The 17,015-nt window shown below is 34.4% G+C and overlaps 1 protein-coding gene across 1 annotated transcript in view; it reads right to left on the minus strand.

Moving 5' to 3' along the window:
• Window positions 1–17,015, minus strand: part of MAN1A2 (mannosidase alpha class 1A member 2) — a 164,119-nt gene that overhangs the window by 48,473 nt on the left and 98,631 nt on the right. The window contains exons 6-8 of the mRNA XM_082834021.1: window positions 16,573–16,667; window positions 10,083–10,206; window positions 4,962–5,055 (exon numbers count right to left, since the gene is read on the minus strand). Coding sequence (XP_082690147.1) covers window positions 4,962–5,055; window positions 10,083–10,206; window positions 16,573–16,667 — 313 coding nt within the window. The remainder of the gene's footprint in view (window positions 1–4,961; window positions 5,056–10,082; window positions 10,207–16,572; window positions 16,668–17,015) is intronic.

Consider the following 17,015-nt stretch of genomic DNA (forward strand, 5'->3'; position numbering starts at 1 on the left):
ATCTAAGGATTAATAAATGAGCAGGAAAAGAAAACATAACAAAATTAAAGTAGGTGAAATAATGAGAAAAAGATGGAAAAGGCAAAAGTCTTTGGCATCACGGTTTAGGGGAAATGATTTTTAGATATGTTAATTATTGCTAGGGATTAGAGATTTAGTTACAGGTTACTTAGGTTATAGGATGTAGTCTCAGTCCTGCCTGACAGGCTCTCTCCAACTCTTCTAGACTCTAGGTCCAGTGGAAGTTTATATGCTTAATAAATAAATACACAGCAGACGCCTTCAATCCTTGGTTAACTACGGAATTTATCACCCAGCAGTCTGACTTTCTTATTTGAACCACTGAACCATGTCTGCCTAGATGTCAAATCTGATGAACCATGTCACTCCAAGGTCCTTTTGAAATTCAGAAATTGATAACACATTATAAAGTATTACCAAATACCAATGGTTCATATTATCTGTCTTAGCATGTCATGAAGTTAATGGCAGGTTTCTAAGAAGTTAATTCTTGAAGTGTTCTTACAAGAAATTCTAGAATAAAAATATTTGTATCATGTGTTATAGTTTATGAAGCATTTTCAAATATATTTATTATCTCATAAATATGACCCACACAACTGTCTTATTAAAATAAGTACAATTAGAACAGATGAAGAAACAAAGGCATGAGGTTAAATAACTTATCTAAATTATTAAGCAGGAAAGCCTGGATTAGTCTTCTAACTCCAAATATTATACCCATTCTTGCTTTTCTTTCACAGTTTTTAAATCAGTGGTATAAAATTTAGTGAATCAGTAATGATAAATTTCCTATATTTTCTTCACTTAAGTCATTAAACGGCATAGGCTAAGTGTTGTACTTAGAAAACTAGTGAAAAATAGAGTAAAAAAAAAGATATTAATGATGTGCCTTTAAATCTAGGTTGCTTACTATATTCTTTCATATCTGTTGCCAAGTACTTTTCCTGAAGGTAATTACCATAACTATTCTCTGTGATTGCTGTGTGCATGTCACAGACATTATCATTACTCTAATTATAATACAGTTAGCCAAAGCTGAATTGTTAAATTTCAGTTCAATTCACTGTTTGTTTTGCAGACTATTTATAGTTATGACAGATGTATACTGCTCAAAGATAATAATGGAATTTGATACACTTTTCAGAAACTGATATGAAATATACAAAAATACTAAAAGGAATAAATTGGACAATTTAAAAGGACTGCAGCTGCTAAAGGGATATCAGGATAGCTCCCCTAGTAGTTTAAAGACCTCTTGTCAAAACAACCAGTGAATAGCTCTTTTTATAACAGTCTCAAAATTAATAAATGCTGAGAGTGAACATACTCTAAAGAAGTCATCTGGATTTGTTTTGTGGGAAAAAACAAGTATGAATGAAAGAATTGTTTTTTACTGCAATTTTTTATTGTGGTAAAATACATATAACATGAACATTACTATTTTTACCATTTTTAAGTGTACTATTCAGTGGCATTAATTACATTCATAATGTGGTACAAACATTGTCATTATTTCCAAAACTTTTTCTTCACCCCAAATAGAAACTCTGTACCTATTAAGCAGTAACTCTCCATTCTCCTCCCACCCAAGCCCTGGTAACCTCCAATCCACTTTCTGTCTCTGTAAATTTGACTCTAGATATCTGATGTAACTGGAATTATACAGTATTTGTCCTTTTGCAACTGGCGTTTTTCATTTCAGCATAATATTTTCAAGGTTCATTGATGTTGTAGCATGTATCAGAACTTTATTCCTTTTTATAGCCAAATAATATTCCACTGAATGTATATACCACATTTTGTTTATCCATCTCTTGGACACTTTGGTTGCTTCTACGTTTGGGTATTGCAAATAATGTTGTTGTGAACACTGGCATACAAGTATCTGTTGGAGTCCTTGCTTTCAAATCTTTTGGGTAGATACCTAGGAGTTGAACTGCTGGATCATATGGAATTCTATGTTCAACTTATTGTGAAACCACCAAACTGTTTTTCACAGTGGCTACACCATTTTACATTCCCACTAGCGGTGTGAGAGGGTTCCAATTTATCCACACATCCTCACCAACACTCATTATCTGTCCTTTTGATTACAGTCATCCTGGTAGGTGTGAAGTGACATCTCATTATGCTTCTAATTGCATTCCCCTAATAACTAACGATGCTGAGCATTTTTTTCATGTGTTTATTTTCCATTTGAATATTTTCTTTGGAGAAATATCTATTCAAGTCCTTTACCCATTTTTTAATTGAGTGTCTGTCTTTTTGCTGTTGAGTTTTAGAAGGTCTTTATATATTCTGGATATTAAGCCCTTATCAGATATATGATTTGCAAATATTAACTCTCATTTATTTGCAAATAAACTCTTGTTCTGTGGGTTGTCTTTCAATCTCATGACAATACCCTTTGATGCACAAAAGTTTCTAATTTTAATGAAATCCAATTGATCTATTTTCTCTATTGTTGCCTACACTTTTGAAGAAGTCACTCCCAAATCCAAGGTCATGAAGATTTGTCCCTCTTCTAAGAGTTTTATAGTTTTGGTCCTTAAATTTAGGGTCTTGGGTGCGTTGTGAGTTAAGTTTTGTATCTAATAAAGGTAAGGGCCCAACTTCATTCTTTTTCATGTGGCTATCTAGTTTTCACAACACCATATGATGAAGAGAAAGAGTTATAACTTTAAAAATTAAGATGCCATCAGTGAGACACTGCTGGTCATTTGAAAGGCTGGCGATTCTCAAACAGTGATTTATTTTTTCCAGTATTCTAAGATTTTGGTGTGGAAAATAGCATCTTCTTATTTAAAAATGTTTTTAATCTTACTTCAAAAGTAATACATGTCCATTATCAAATTTAGATTAATAGAGGTAAACAAAACAAAAACAAACATTCAGTAAAAAACCACAGGTAACACTTTGGTTTCTATCCTTGTGGTATTTGTTTTCTCTCTTCTTCTCAATATCTTTCTAGATATTTCATATTTACCTATGTCAAGTATTCTATAACTTGTAATGACTATATTGTATATCAGATCTGGAGGGATTATAATTTAACCAAATTTCTTTAATAGGATGTTTAAAAACTGCACTGTCCAATGTGGTAGGCTGTAGTCACAAATATCTAATTAAATTTAAATTAATTTAAAGTAAATAAGATTTAAAATGCAGTTCCACAACCATACTAACATTTCTAGTGCTCAATAACCACATGCTAATAACCACTACTATATTAGACAGGACAGAAATAGAACATTTTCATCATCATAGAAAGTTCCATTGGACTTTCTATGGAGTGCTTTAGAATGTTTCCAAATTATCCCTATTATAAATAACTCCAAAATTGTAAATTACCTCTCTATATATACATATATATGTGCTGGGTGTGTGTGTGTGCGTTTGTGTATATCTATCTATCTATCTATATATATACATATATATATCTGAAAATTTCTTTGGAATAAATGCTTAGAAATGAGTCACTAGTTCAAAGGTCATACAAATTTTAATACTTTTTTTTTTAAGAAGATATTGGGGGTAGGAGTTTATTAATTTATTTTTGCTGTGTTGGGTCTTTGTTTCTGTGCGAGGGCTTTCTCTAGTTGTGGCAAGCGGGGGGCCACTCTTCATCGCCGTGCGCGGGCCTCTCACTATCGTGGCCTCTCTTGTTGCGGAGCACAGGCTCCAGATGCACAGGCTTGGTAGTTGTGGCTTGTGGGCCTAGTTGCTCCGCGGCATGTGGGATCCTCCCAGACCAGGGCTCGAACCCGTGTCTCCTGCATTAGCAGGCAGATTCTCAACCACTGCGCCACCAGGGAAGCCCTAATACTTTTTGAAGCACTGGATACAAGGATGTGTCCACTTCCTTTATAGATTTAATAGATAAAGAACAGTGTCTTCTGTTTAAAAGCTTCATTGATTTGATTAGGGACTTGGTGAAGTGGGAAGACAGAGGGACAAAGGTCTCTGATGACCAGTCTATGGAGATGCTACAAATACGGTACTACAGATGGCAGTCTTTTGTACATTCTAGTAAAGTAGCACCAGTCTGTACAGAAAGAGTGTACTGTTACACTACGTTGTCTCCACGTATCATCCTCATTAGCACCACTTTTAGGATTAAATATGAACATCTGTATATTGTCCATTTGTGTGTTGTTTTTTTCATGAACTAACAGAAAACATTTATTATTTATTGTTTTTAAAAAATCAATTCCTTCAAAGATCAATTCTAAAACTCTAATAAGAAAATCACCCCCTCCCCAAACAAAACACTGTCTCCTGAGACAGGAAATCACTTCTACCACAGTCTCACCTAATACTTGGTACATTCCTCTACTATCAATACATCTATCACATTATATTTCAACTACTTCTAAGTGTGTCTGCCTACCCTGCCTGCTAGCCTGAGAGCTGCCTGAATTCAGACCAAGTCCTATATATTCTTTCCCTATCTCCAGTCTCATTCAAGAGCCTGGTGAATAACAGACACTGATACCTTCTTTTAAAATGAATGACCAGACATGGCCTGTCCAAGAGCAATCACCCCATTTTCTAGTCATTTGACATGCTCAACTGTTCTTCATATTCCGCTACTACATACTTATATCAAGCAATGCTCTTATTTACATGAAGATATAGTTTACAAATAAGGGCTTCAAAGTACAACCCTGTGCAAATGCCACACTATATTTTAGCAAAGTACTTACACATACACGAAATAAAATACTCCTGTGAGAGGGGAAATTCATGTTTCCATTTTACAAGTAGAAAACCTGAAGCTACAAGAGATTAGAAACTTGCCAAAGGTAACAGCACTAGCAGATCACAGGGTTATATACTAACTGAGGTTTCTAACACTACATGTAGTATATTTATCAATACATCAAGCACAAGTTTCAATCTTTCAACAAAGCATCAGTTGTAATAGAAATACTTACACTGACCCCAGCGACCTGTTCGTGGATTCAAATAATTTGGATAAAGACCATTTGGACGATCCATTTTCTGAAGTAGTTTCCGAATGTGCATGACCTAATAAGCAAAATAAAATTAAGAACGCAATTAATGAAAATAAAATCATTAAGATTTTATATTAATCTGGGCTTTGTTTTTCTCCTCACTCAGAGCCTACACTGTCATCCCACCCCCAATCTTGTGTGTGTGTGCGTGTGTGTGCGTGTGTGTGTGTGTGTGTGTGTGTGTGAGAGAGAGAGAGAGAGAGAGAGAGAGAGAGAGACGGTAAGGAAAGGCTTCTAATGACTCATTATTTTTATAAGATGAAATATGAGCATTATTTAAAAGTCAAGAAATAAAAAGAAAAGAGCACAGACGGAAACCAATTTAAATTCCAACATTGTACTATCCAGAAATAGCCATCAGAAACATCGGTGATAAACATCATTCCAGACACATTCAATGTATGCATAACTAAACATAAAATCAGAAATAATTTCATAGAAATATAATCATAATAGGATATTTGTAATAAAAAAGTATGAAACCACCCTGAAGTTAATAGATGAAAAAGTAAATAAAGTAAAACTAAATTGCTGAACTTTAAATATTGATCCCATAATAGATATCCCTATATTTCTAAAATTCCTAAACTTCCAATTCCTAAAAGACATCCTGAAGTTAAGGGGGGAAAAATCATGAAACATATTAAGAAGCTAGAGACTTTCCCAGGGACTTTGTTTTGATTCATCTTTAGATTGGATGATGGATTTTTTAAGTGCTTAAAAAAAACAAAAAGCACAAAGGTATACCATTTCTTATATTCTTATTTGAGAATGTTATCTTCTCATCTGAAGGATAACTTAATTGGTATAAATGACTTGGGGAAACATTTTCTTTTTCACAGGACCTTATATGTACTTCACTATTTTCTGGACTTGAGCATTATAACATTAATCCTTTTAACACAAAGTTCCCAATCATCTTTCACTCAGCTGGAATCTGTCATCATGCAGTTTTAGGAATGGGCTCAGGGATGCTTATTACCTGTGTTCTTTCATGTTTGAGACCAACTCTATGTACAACAATCTCAATCTGAATAATTCCATGAACCAGGTTTAGTCAGTTCAGGATGATGTTGTTATGAAAGACGAAAAAATTAGCGTTCTTTTGTCTCCTGAAAATTATGCATACATTGAATCCTCTCTGCTTCTCTTCTACATCTATTATTTCCCTTCTAAATCTTTTTATCTATCTTTTCATTTCCATACTTTTACTAGCCTGTCTCAATTTCGTCTTCTAAGTCTCTTACTGTATTTTGAATGCTTTCTTTGTATTGCTTCCATTTTGCCCTTCATTTTGACGATAACTTAATTTTTCTTATACTTTATTAATGATATCACATCTTATATTCTTGTTTCACAGAGATGAGAGCTTCATTATCTTCTCTCTCATGGTGATGTTTGGTCCAGGTCTTCAATTGCTATTTTCTGATAAGCATTTTTTGACCATCATTTATTTTTCACATTTTTTCCTTCTTTTTTTTTTTCTGGTAATATTTTTGTATAAATTCTATACATGTTCTTTGTTGATGACTTACTCATTACTATTTTTCCTGAACCAGCAATTCACATGAGTTTTGACATAAAAGGATAAGTAGAGTCCAAATGTGAATGTGCTTTTTTAAGCCTTTGCTTCTCCTCAGGCAACTGAAACTAGCAATGCAGCACTACGCATAATAGAGAATCTGTCATTCGTTCTCTTCCCTCACCAAAGTGTATGGGCACAAATACAGCTTGTCAGTGAGATTCCTAACTGAATTCTGTTTTTCTAGCTTCTCAACACATCATATTTAGTGGGGTCCAAAGAAGCATCCACCATTGGTCTGTGATCCTGTTCTCATTGCTGCTAATGAGGATTTGGTTTTGTACCTCAAGATGTACCACTTAATCTAGAGAACTGCTCTATTAGCTTTTTTTTTTTTTTTTTTGCGGTATGCGGGCCTCTCACTGTTGTGGCCTCTCCCGTTGCGGAGCACAGGCTCCGGACGCGCAGGCTCAGCGGCCATGGCTCACGGGCCTAGCCGCTCCGCGGCATGTGGGATCTTCCGGGACTGGGGCACGAACCCGTGTCCCCTGCATCGGCAGGCGGACTCTCAACCACTGCGCCACCAGGGAAGCCCCTCTATTAGCTTTTTATTTTTGAAATCTGTAGCCATCAATATCCTCTCCTCAGTTACCCAAACCTCTCTCTGACCTTGATTGCTTATGCCAACCTTTCTTCCTATTTTGTTACATGCAGTATCAAGTATCTCCTAATTTTGTTAAAAATGGAGTTCTTAGCTCTGTTTCTCCTTTTTGTTGCTCTTAGGTGAGTTCTGTGGGTTAGGTCCTCCACTTAAGAAATACCATATAGGACTTCCCTGGTGGTGCAGTGGTTAAGAATCTGCCTGCCAATGCAGGGGACATGGGTTTGAGCCCTGGCCCAGGAAGATCCCACATGCCACAGAGCAACTAAGCCCATGCGCCACAACTACTAAGCCTGCACTCTAGAGCCGGTGTGCTACAACTACTGAGCCCACGCACCACAACTACTGAAGCCCACGCACCTAGAGCCCATGATCCACAACAAGGGATGCCACCACAATGAGAAGCCCATGCACCGCAACGAAGAGTAGCCCCTGCTCGCCACAACTAGAGAAAGCCCACACACAGCAACGAAGACCCAACACAGCCAAAAATTAAAAAAAAAAAAAAAGAAATACTATAGGTTAGATTATCTCTGTTTTACAAATTTATCATCTTTTTAATCTCTTTATGTTTTTCCCTGTTTTCACTATGATTATCTCTTGCTTTTATTCCATGTCAGTAATTCAGTTTTCAACTATGTACAAGTTACTTGTTATCTTTCATTTATTTATTTTACAGAAATATATTATGTAAGGTCTCAATTTGTTTCTTTAGCTCTACAATTTTCTTGTATTTTACTGTTTTATTTTGGTTTTGAGTTCTAATTTTACTGAATTCAATCTCTATTATAGTATGAATTGCTCACAGAGACCTTTAAAATTTCAAACTGGGTTCTTTATCAGTCTTTTACATGCTATTTACTGCCCTGATTTTGCTTCCTGCAGTATGTCTGTATAATTGCCATGCTTTCTTTTTCATCTTGCTCACATTTAACTGAGTCAGCTCTGACCTGAACTTTGGTTTGATAGAGTATAGCTGAATTGTCCTCAAATTCCTTCCTACTGTGTGTGTGCGGGGATATTCTCCCCTTCTGGATACACTTTGAGATTTGGAGTACTAGTGTACTAGCTCATTTCCTGAAGCCTCTGTGCTCATGAAGGATGGAAGGTGAGAACCCCTCTCGTGCTGTGGGAATTATATACTGGACACCCTACGCACTGGTCTCCCCTGTAAGATTAATAGGGAATACCAGGAATTTGCTGACTTTCTTTCTCTGCCCAGTAAGGATTCAAGATAGGGTGGGAAACAGACTTAAGTATCATAGCAGAAATCTTTTGCTTTTTTTTTTTTTTTTTGCCATCACATGTTTATGACATGAGGCTACAGCCTTTCCTTCTTACATTGTAATTGATGAATTTTTGCTGGTCTTTATTATTTTCACTGTTATTGTTCATTTAATCAGGAAAGGGAAAATTCTGTGATCTGGCTCCATTTTGCTATCTTTAACTGAAAATTCTTCTCAATTGATGAAATATTTCATACACAGAAAGGAATATATATAGATTCTACTCACATCTCAATTTAAGAAATACAACACTACATAACCTTTGCTGTTCTGTTTACTGCTACCCATTCACATACCGCTGCCCTTGTCCTAGATATCATCACAGCTCTGAATTTTATGTTCATCATCATCCTGATTCTATTAAAATCACTTCTGAATCCCTAAACGATATTTTGTTCAGCTCTGCTTCTTTAAACTTTATGAAAGTTGTATTATACTCTTTTGATTGATGAATGTGACCATAATTTATTTTCACTGCTGTATTAAATCTTATCATATAAATTGCTAATATAACCAATGTTTTTATGTATATGATATAAATGTACATACCAAAGAGTGGAATTGCTGGGTTACAGAGTATATGTATTTTCAACTTTATTAGATTTTGCCTTTTAAATTTAAACCTTTAATGCTCCTAGAATTGTTATAATCTACAATGCTATCGTTGTTACAACATTTCCACAAATATGTGGGTCTGTTTAAGGGCTATTTATTCTGTTCATCAGTCTTACTTGTCTCTATGCACCAACACTATACTGTTAGTGTTGATAACTGAGTAATACAAACCCACCCAACATGTTTTTCTTCAGGAATATTTTGAATGTTTTCTCTTCTATTTAAATGCTAGAAGTGTATAGTCAAGTTCCATTAAAAAAAAAAAAAGGTATTGGGGAATTGATTGGCATTGAATTGATGCTATAGATCAATCTGGAGATGACTGAAATTTTTATGGTATTATTTTCCTATACATGAACGTAATAGATCTCTTGATTTATTTAGGTCACCTTTAATGTCACTTAATAGTTTTGAACTTTGTTTATCTTTTGTTAGATTTATTTGTGGGAAACTTATACTTTTATCCTACCACATAAGATATGTTTTTATAAATGATACTTTCTTGTCTGCTGTACCTGATACAGAGAAATTCTACTGATTTTTAATATTTATATTGACCTTTTATTCAAAATATAAATTAAGCTCTTATTTCTAATAATTTATATGTAGATTGTCTTAATATTTTAGGTAATCATCTAATCTGTGAAAAGTTACTGTTTTCTTTCTTCCTTTTCAATTCTTTACCTTTTTGTTCATTTTGTTTGTCTCATCTTGCCATGCTGACTAGGAACTTCAGCACAATGCTAAAAAGAGATAGTAATGGAATTCTAAAAAAACTTACTAGTGGTTATATCTTCTCAAATAACAGTAAATATTTTAAATATGTTCTAAATAGAAGGGACATTTCTTTATATAATTTTTAAAAAGGCAAACATTTCCTAAGCTTTAATCAAATCTTTGGGGTAGAATCCTAAAGGATTCTTTTATAACAAAGAAAAGAAGGCAAGGAAACTAACCTTTTTGTAGTAAATCGGGTTTCCTGTCAAGTAGCTGAGGTGGACAAACTCCATATGCAGTGTACCAAATTCAGCAAGAATGCTGCTACCTGCAGATGCCCAGCCCCAGTTTCGCCCTACTCCACTGAATGAAAGAAAAGGTAAAAGGAGACAGGATTGAGAAAAAAATGAAACATTTTTTTAATGAATACATAAATTTTAAACATATCTTTTAGAAATTGTCTCAAACAATAGATTACTTATATCTAAAATTTTATTATTTTTAAATTATTGTTAACAGAATATCCACATGTTCTAAAAATCAAAACAATGTAGAAAAGTATACATTAAATATATTTCACCCCATTCTCATCTCTCTTCCCCTTACAGGCTCCAAATATAATCATTCATTAGCTTATGTATAAGTACAGAAATTTCTATGCATATATAAGCAATCCAAATAAATATTCTTATTTTCCTCCTTTCTTAAACAAAACATAGCAAAGTACACTTACTGCTCTGTATGTCGGATTTTGCTATTAAGATGTACCTCAGTAGGCATTCCATATCAGTTCATAAACAACTTTCTCATTTTATTTTTTTAATAGATGCACAGAATTCCATGACATTAATGATTTTCAATTGAAATGTCTCACCCCAGAGGCATATGAAAATGTGTGAGAGCATTCTGAGTTGTTTCAAACCTTGAAGGTGCAACTTACAGTTATTGTGCTGGGGCCAAAGATGTAACATGACAGTATCCTGATAAAGAACTGTCCTGCCTCAAATGCTCATAGTGCCTGTATGAAAACTACTATGTTATATGAATAGACATAACTTATTTAATCAATCCTCTATAGTGGTCCTTTGGCAAATTTCTAATATTTTGCTATTATGAAAACTTTTATAGTGAATAATCTTGTGTACATCTCATTTGTGCAGATATATGTCTAGGACATCTTCTTACTTTTTTTCCTTTTTTTTTTAGGCTGCCTTATAAATTTTTTTGGAAGCCAAACTATATAAATGAAAAATTGTAGACTTTTTGGATGTTATCTTCTTTCTCAGAAGGTTAAGTTTCCTCTCAAACATAGGTTGAGTATAGGCTGATTACCTTGGTTTTAGGCTTTGTTAAGGGTAGTCTATTTCAGTTTTACTTCTCCCTCTAGGAAGTGGCCCTCTGGGATCTCAGCTGAAAGCCTGGGGTGTTTATCAAGGGCCCTTCACCTTGGCAGCTTTAAACACTAACCTCTGTCTTCCCAGTACCATGTACTTGTTAAACTTTCCCCTTTATATCTACTTGTATACTGGCAATTCAATTTGATATGTTCTATTTATGTGTTGAGAAAACATTAAAATAGGTATCAGGGTATATCACTACCTTGCTGAAAGTTCGTTAATTTTTTGGTGCTATTTTTATATTGTTTTTGAAATTATGACAGGCAAATGCCAGTAATGTATTTTTTTGAAGCCAGACATGAGAATCAAGGAAGAAATATGGATACAGTAACTATGTAGGACAGTCATTCATTTCACAAATATTAAGTGCCTACTATTATCTGGGACATATAGTAGTGAACCTGACATATAACATTCCTGTTTCCATAATAAGTAAGACCATTTTAATAGTGATAATTGTTATGAAGAAAATTAAATAGAGTGATAGAATACTGAGTACTAGTGATGGAAAATGAGTTCGAAGACTTTATGTATAATGTTCAAAGAGTTTCTAAAATGACACACTTTAAACTGAGACCTGAATGACGAGAAGGAGCTAGCGATGAACAGATACGGAAGAAGAGAATTCCCAGCAGAGGAAATAGCAAATGCAATGGCCCTGAGGAAAAAGCTGGCTAGTGTGGCTGGAGCTCAGGAAGGGGAAGTGAATGATACAGAATGAGGTTAGAAAGCTAGGTAAAATCCAAACTGTGCAGAAATTCTGTACGCTATGGTGAAATTTAAAGGTTTTTTTTATTTTAAGTATGATGGAACATCATGGAGAATTTTAAGGAATGTAACATAATATTTAAAGAATAAAGCATACCATTTAGAAAGATTACCTAGGCGTCAGCATGGCGAATGGATTATAGCAAAGTCAAGTATAAACACAAAATCCCATTTCCATGTAAAAACTCCTGTCCCAAAGTCCCAAATGAAAGTTTCATTCATAGTGCATTTAAACATCTCAAAATACTAAATTCTAAACAAGATTTTTCACTTTTTATTTTACAGACAGCCTCACAGGGCCCTCCACCTTGGCAGGCTTAAACACTAACCTCTGTCTCACCAGTACCATGTAGCTGATAAATAAGCTTCCAAATGCTGTTATCTAGTTCTTTTGAGTCCCCCTGCATGGGCAGGTATAGAATCAGCCAACAATTTCAGGAAAATTTGTACATAAATTTTAGGGCTTTTCCTCTGCAATTCCTTCCTGTCTTGAGACACTTGTCCCTCGTATCTCAGCCATTCTGGCAGCTCCAAGACCTGACCATAGTCTTCTTTGCCCTAAATGACTGCTATGTTAGGCTTGGCTTCAATTGCCATGCACCATAATTTAGAATATGCCCTCAGGGGTAAAGCCAGTGTTTCTACGGAGATGACCTTCTCTTAGGATCACAGCCCCTTGGGTCCCCCCTTAATTAATTGCTCTCTAATCCCTTCAAACCATCTTGCTGACCTTTTATGATTGTTTTCAGTGGGAGAGTTAACCTGATATAAGCTATTCCATGGCTGGAACTGGAAGTCTAGATTAATTATTCAAGTAGCAGAGCTCACAGGTTATTCCTACTAGAACTCTAAACCATTCTCTAAGGTCTTTTCTACTTTTAGGAGGAAGTAAAAAATATAAATCTTTCTCTCATAGAAGGATTGATGTTATTGGTTTTAGTTCTTTTAGCACTAGCTGACTTTTTAAACTCTGTATCACCTAGATGAATATTAAATTAGGTAAGTCAAATGACAAGTATGGAATAATTATGAGCTTTTTTAGACACAAGAACCATATCTTATAGTTACCACTAAAGTGTAAGCAGAATAGAGTAATACATGATTTGGTAGAGGAGCTGAAATAGATGTAGAAAATAAGAATAATAATCTTAACTACTGATGTAGCACATAGGCTCCTAGTCCTGCCATTAATTAACTGTAGGACCTTGAGCAAGATATTTGCCTTCTCTGACCCAGGAGTCCCACTCCTGGGCATATACCTAGAGAAAACCATAATTCCAAAAGATACATGCACCCCAGTGTTCACTGCAGCACTATTTACAACAGCCAGGACATGGGAGCAACCTAAATGTCCATCAACAGAGGAATGGATAAAGAAGATGTGGCACATATACAATGGAGTATTACTCAGCCTTAAAAAGGAACAAAACTGTGCCATTGGCAGAGACATGGATAGACCTAGAGACTGTCATACAGAGTGAAGTAAGTCAGAAAGAGAAAAACAAGTATCATATATTAACACACATATGTGTAATTGAGAAAAATGAACCTATTTGCAAAGCAGAAACAGAGACACAGATGTAGAGAACAAATGTATGGACACCAAGTTGGGGAGGGTGGGATGGACCGGGAGATTGGGACCGACGTATGTACACTACTATGTATGAAGTAGATGGCTGGTGAGTACCTACTGTATAGCACAGGGGAAGAATAAAAAAGAAGGTACCATGTTTGCAGGACATATATTAAATTAACCTTAAAAATGCATTCCAATATACATTAGGTGCAGACAAATACTGTTTGATTCCACTTATATGAGGTACCTAGAATAGTCAAATTCATAGAGTCTGAAAGTACACTGGTAGATGTCAGGGGCGGGGGGTGGGGATTGGGGAGGGGGAATGGGGAGTTAGTGTTTAAGAGGGACAGAGTTTCAGTTTAGGAAGGTGAAAAATTCGGGAGATGGATGATAGAGAGAGTTGCACAACAATATGAATGTACTTAGTGCCACTGAACTATATAGTTAAATATGGTTAAAATAGTTATGTTTTTTATTATGTGACATTTACCACAATAAAAAAAAAAGATATTTGCTTTCTGTGAGACTCAGTTTCCTTATCCATAATGTGAGAATTCATGATACCTAGTTCACATGGTTGTTAGGAAATTAAACGACATTTAAGATTGTGAAAACACCTCACAAAGAGCCTAGTAAGAATAGTATCTAATGAGTTTTTGAATAATTTTATTCTAAGTTATTTTAACAGTTTACCTAGAGAAAAAAACTTCCTCAATCTGATAAAGGCAATTGATTAAAAAATCTACAGCCAACATCATATTTGATGATTTTTTTTAAAAAAGCAGTATTATAAAAACATTTTATGGAAATCCAGAAGACTATAAAATATAGGTGAAGACAATCTTTTTAACCAAGACTGAAAACCCCAAAGTTACAAAAGATATATTTGAATATATAAACATCTAAAACTTAGGAATGAAATATTATTATAAATAAAGATAACAAACAAGTAGTAGAACAGGGAAAAAAGAAATAATTCTATAATCTACAAGGCTCTTTTATAAACTAACTAGAAAAAGACAAACAATCCAATCAACACTAGGAACAGACAATTCACAAAAAACAAATCTAGATGTCCAACAAATTTATGCTCAAATTCACTAAGCAGAAAATACAAATGAAAATAACAATAGTAACACTTTATAGCCATCAGTCTCTTGAAAATGAAATAGAACATATACTTGTAGACATTTTGGTACTCTCACACACTGTTGATGGAAATATGATGACCTACAGCCTTTTGGAAAACATCTGGGGAGTAACTACTAAATTTAAAAATACATATATGCTTTGATCCATATATGCTTTGTGGGAATCTATCCCACAAAGATAAAAGAGATATATGCCCTTTGATACAGCAATCACATTCCTAAGAATCATTTTCAGAGAAAATTCCCCACTACACAAGGACACATATAACAGGATGCCATTGTAACAATGTTTACGGTAGCAAAATAATGGAAATAAACAAATATCACTGATATGGAATGATTAAACAAATTATGGTATAACCTATGTGTTATAATACATCCTATATTCCACTATGTAGTCATCACAAAGATTGATTTAAAGTTCTGTGGCATGACCTGGAAGAGTATTTCCGTGAGATTTTGTTGAGTGAGAGAAATAAGAAGTAGAAAAGCAAGTATCCAAACAAACCATAAAAAATTTTAAAAGCTCCACCGGTATCTATGTTTGTGCTTCTATATGCTGCATATCATATTGTAGGAGATAAATAATGTTAGATTATTAACATGAGTTGGCTTTCAGACAGCAAAATTGGAAGAAAGTCTGTTTGTGAGACACATGTAGAACTCAATCAAAAAAAAACCTTTAAAAAATAGGTAAATAATTACATCTGTGGTCGGTAAACCCAAGTAAAATACGTATGTGTATGAATATATACAAAGAAACAACATGAAAATTAAACTTGTGTTTAAGACATGGTCCTTGAAAACCCTTCTATTTTCATCTCAATCTAAGTTTGAAGTTCCGCAATGCTGGATTTTTCGGTTATTTTCTATAGACAAATAATAATAATAACATCCTGCAGTCTTTCTTCATCTCAGACTTAAATTGTAAGCTAATTAAGTTAAAATTCTTATTATCTAAGAAAGTTATATGATATGACTCTGACAATGCTACTGAAGGAAACATCAGAAAATCTATCATGAAACTAAGGACAGAGAACAGGTATGTGACCACATCCTTTTGTGGAGGTTGGTCTGGAACTCTAGCTAGCTTTTTCCTCACAAACAGGGAGTTTACATTATATATATTGCATGACATCAAAGAATAGTAAAGCTAGATGTCATGTTCAGTATTAAATACTGATTTCTCAGTGAAAATTAAAACTTTATAAAGTTCTCCATTAGAAATGACTAAAACAGATTAGTTTTCCCAAATAAAGCTGTCACAGAATCATGCCTCACTTTGAACTTCAACAGTGTAAATACCATAAAAAGGACCCTATAGTCAACGTCAGGAATTATGTCTTCCTTTATCATCAGTAAGACATTCAGCAATAGGAAGTCCTGATTTTAAGGTATACTGTGTTCCATTTTGACTTAGAAGAAGATCAACATGCCGTGTACATAAAACAAAAGAGGGAAAGCACTTTGAATCCATTACAGCACTAAATGGAAATGAATAAGCAAATCATAAAGAACCAACTATTTTGTAAGAGACAGAAATCTAGACTTAGAGAAACAAGCAGTAGACACTGGAATACGGTTACGGCAAGCGAACTGTTTCAAAGTAAAGAACATATTTTAAAAATCAGACAATGTTTTAAAGAAATATGCTTCTGTACATATGAAGAGAAAAACAGTTTGCTTCTGTACATATGAAGAGAAAAACAGTTTAAGTCTTAAAAAGTATGGTGGGGGCTGATCATTAGAAATTTCTAATACCTTTTAAAGGGTCAAAAAATCAGTTAATCTAATTTATTTAGAACAGGAATAACCACATAAAAATAGAATTTACCTTTTCAGATTCACCATTGCCCAAGGAATCCCCGTAGGTGTGTTAAAGGCAGGAAGGAGTTTCTCAGCCAATTGGACTGCTTTAATCTTGAATATCTGAGATAAAAACATGAACATTCATAACTTATGAAATTACTGTTGTCAATAATATTTCCTGGATGCACACCACAATGTACTGGATACATGAAAGTACGAGGGAAAAAAATGGCATCTCTTTTGGTACCACAGAGCATACAGCAATCAGAGAAAATGGTTGTAAAGTGGATGGATACTGAGGAAAAAGCTACCCAACGTGAAATGGCCAGAAACTGCAATTAATTGAAAGGGAAGGACATGGTTTTGGTGTTGATATTATCTTTATTTTCAACTGGGAAAAAAATCTGAGAGAAAACACTAGGCTATGAAATCTTCATCCATGGTATACAAGCTTAGTATAAACATTAA

Source organism: Leucopleurus acutus (genome assembly GCF_964270905.1).
Source record: "Leucopleurus acutus genome assembly, chromosome: 2".
NCBI lineage: Eukaryota > Metazoa > Chordata > Mammalia > Artiodactyla > Delphinidae > Leucopleurus > Leucopleurus acutus.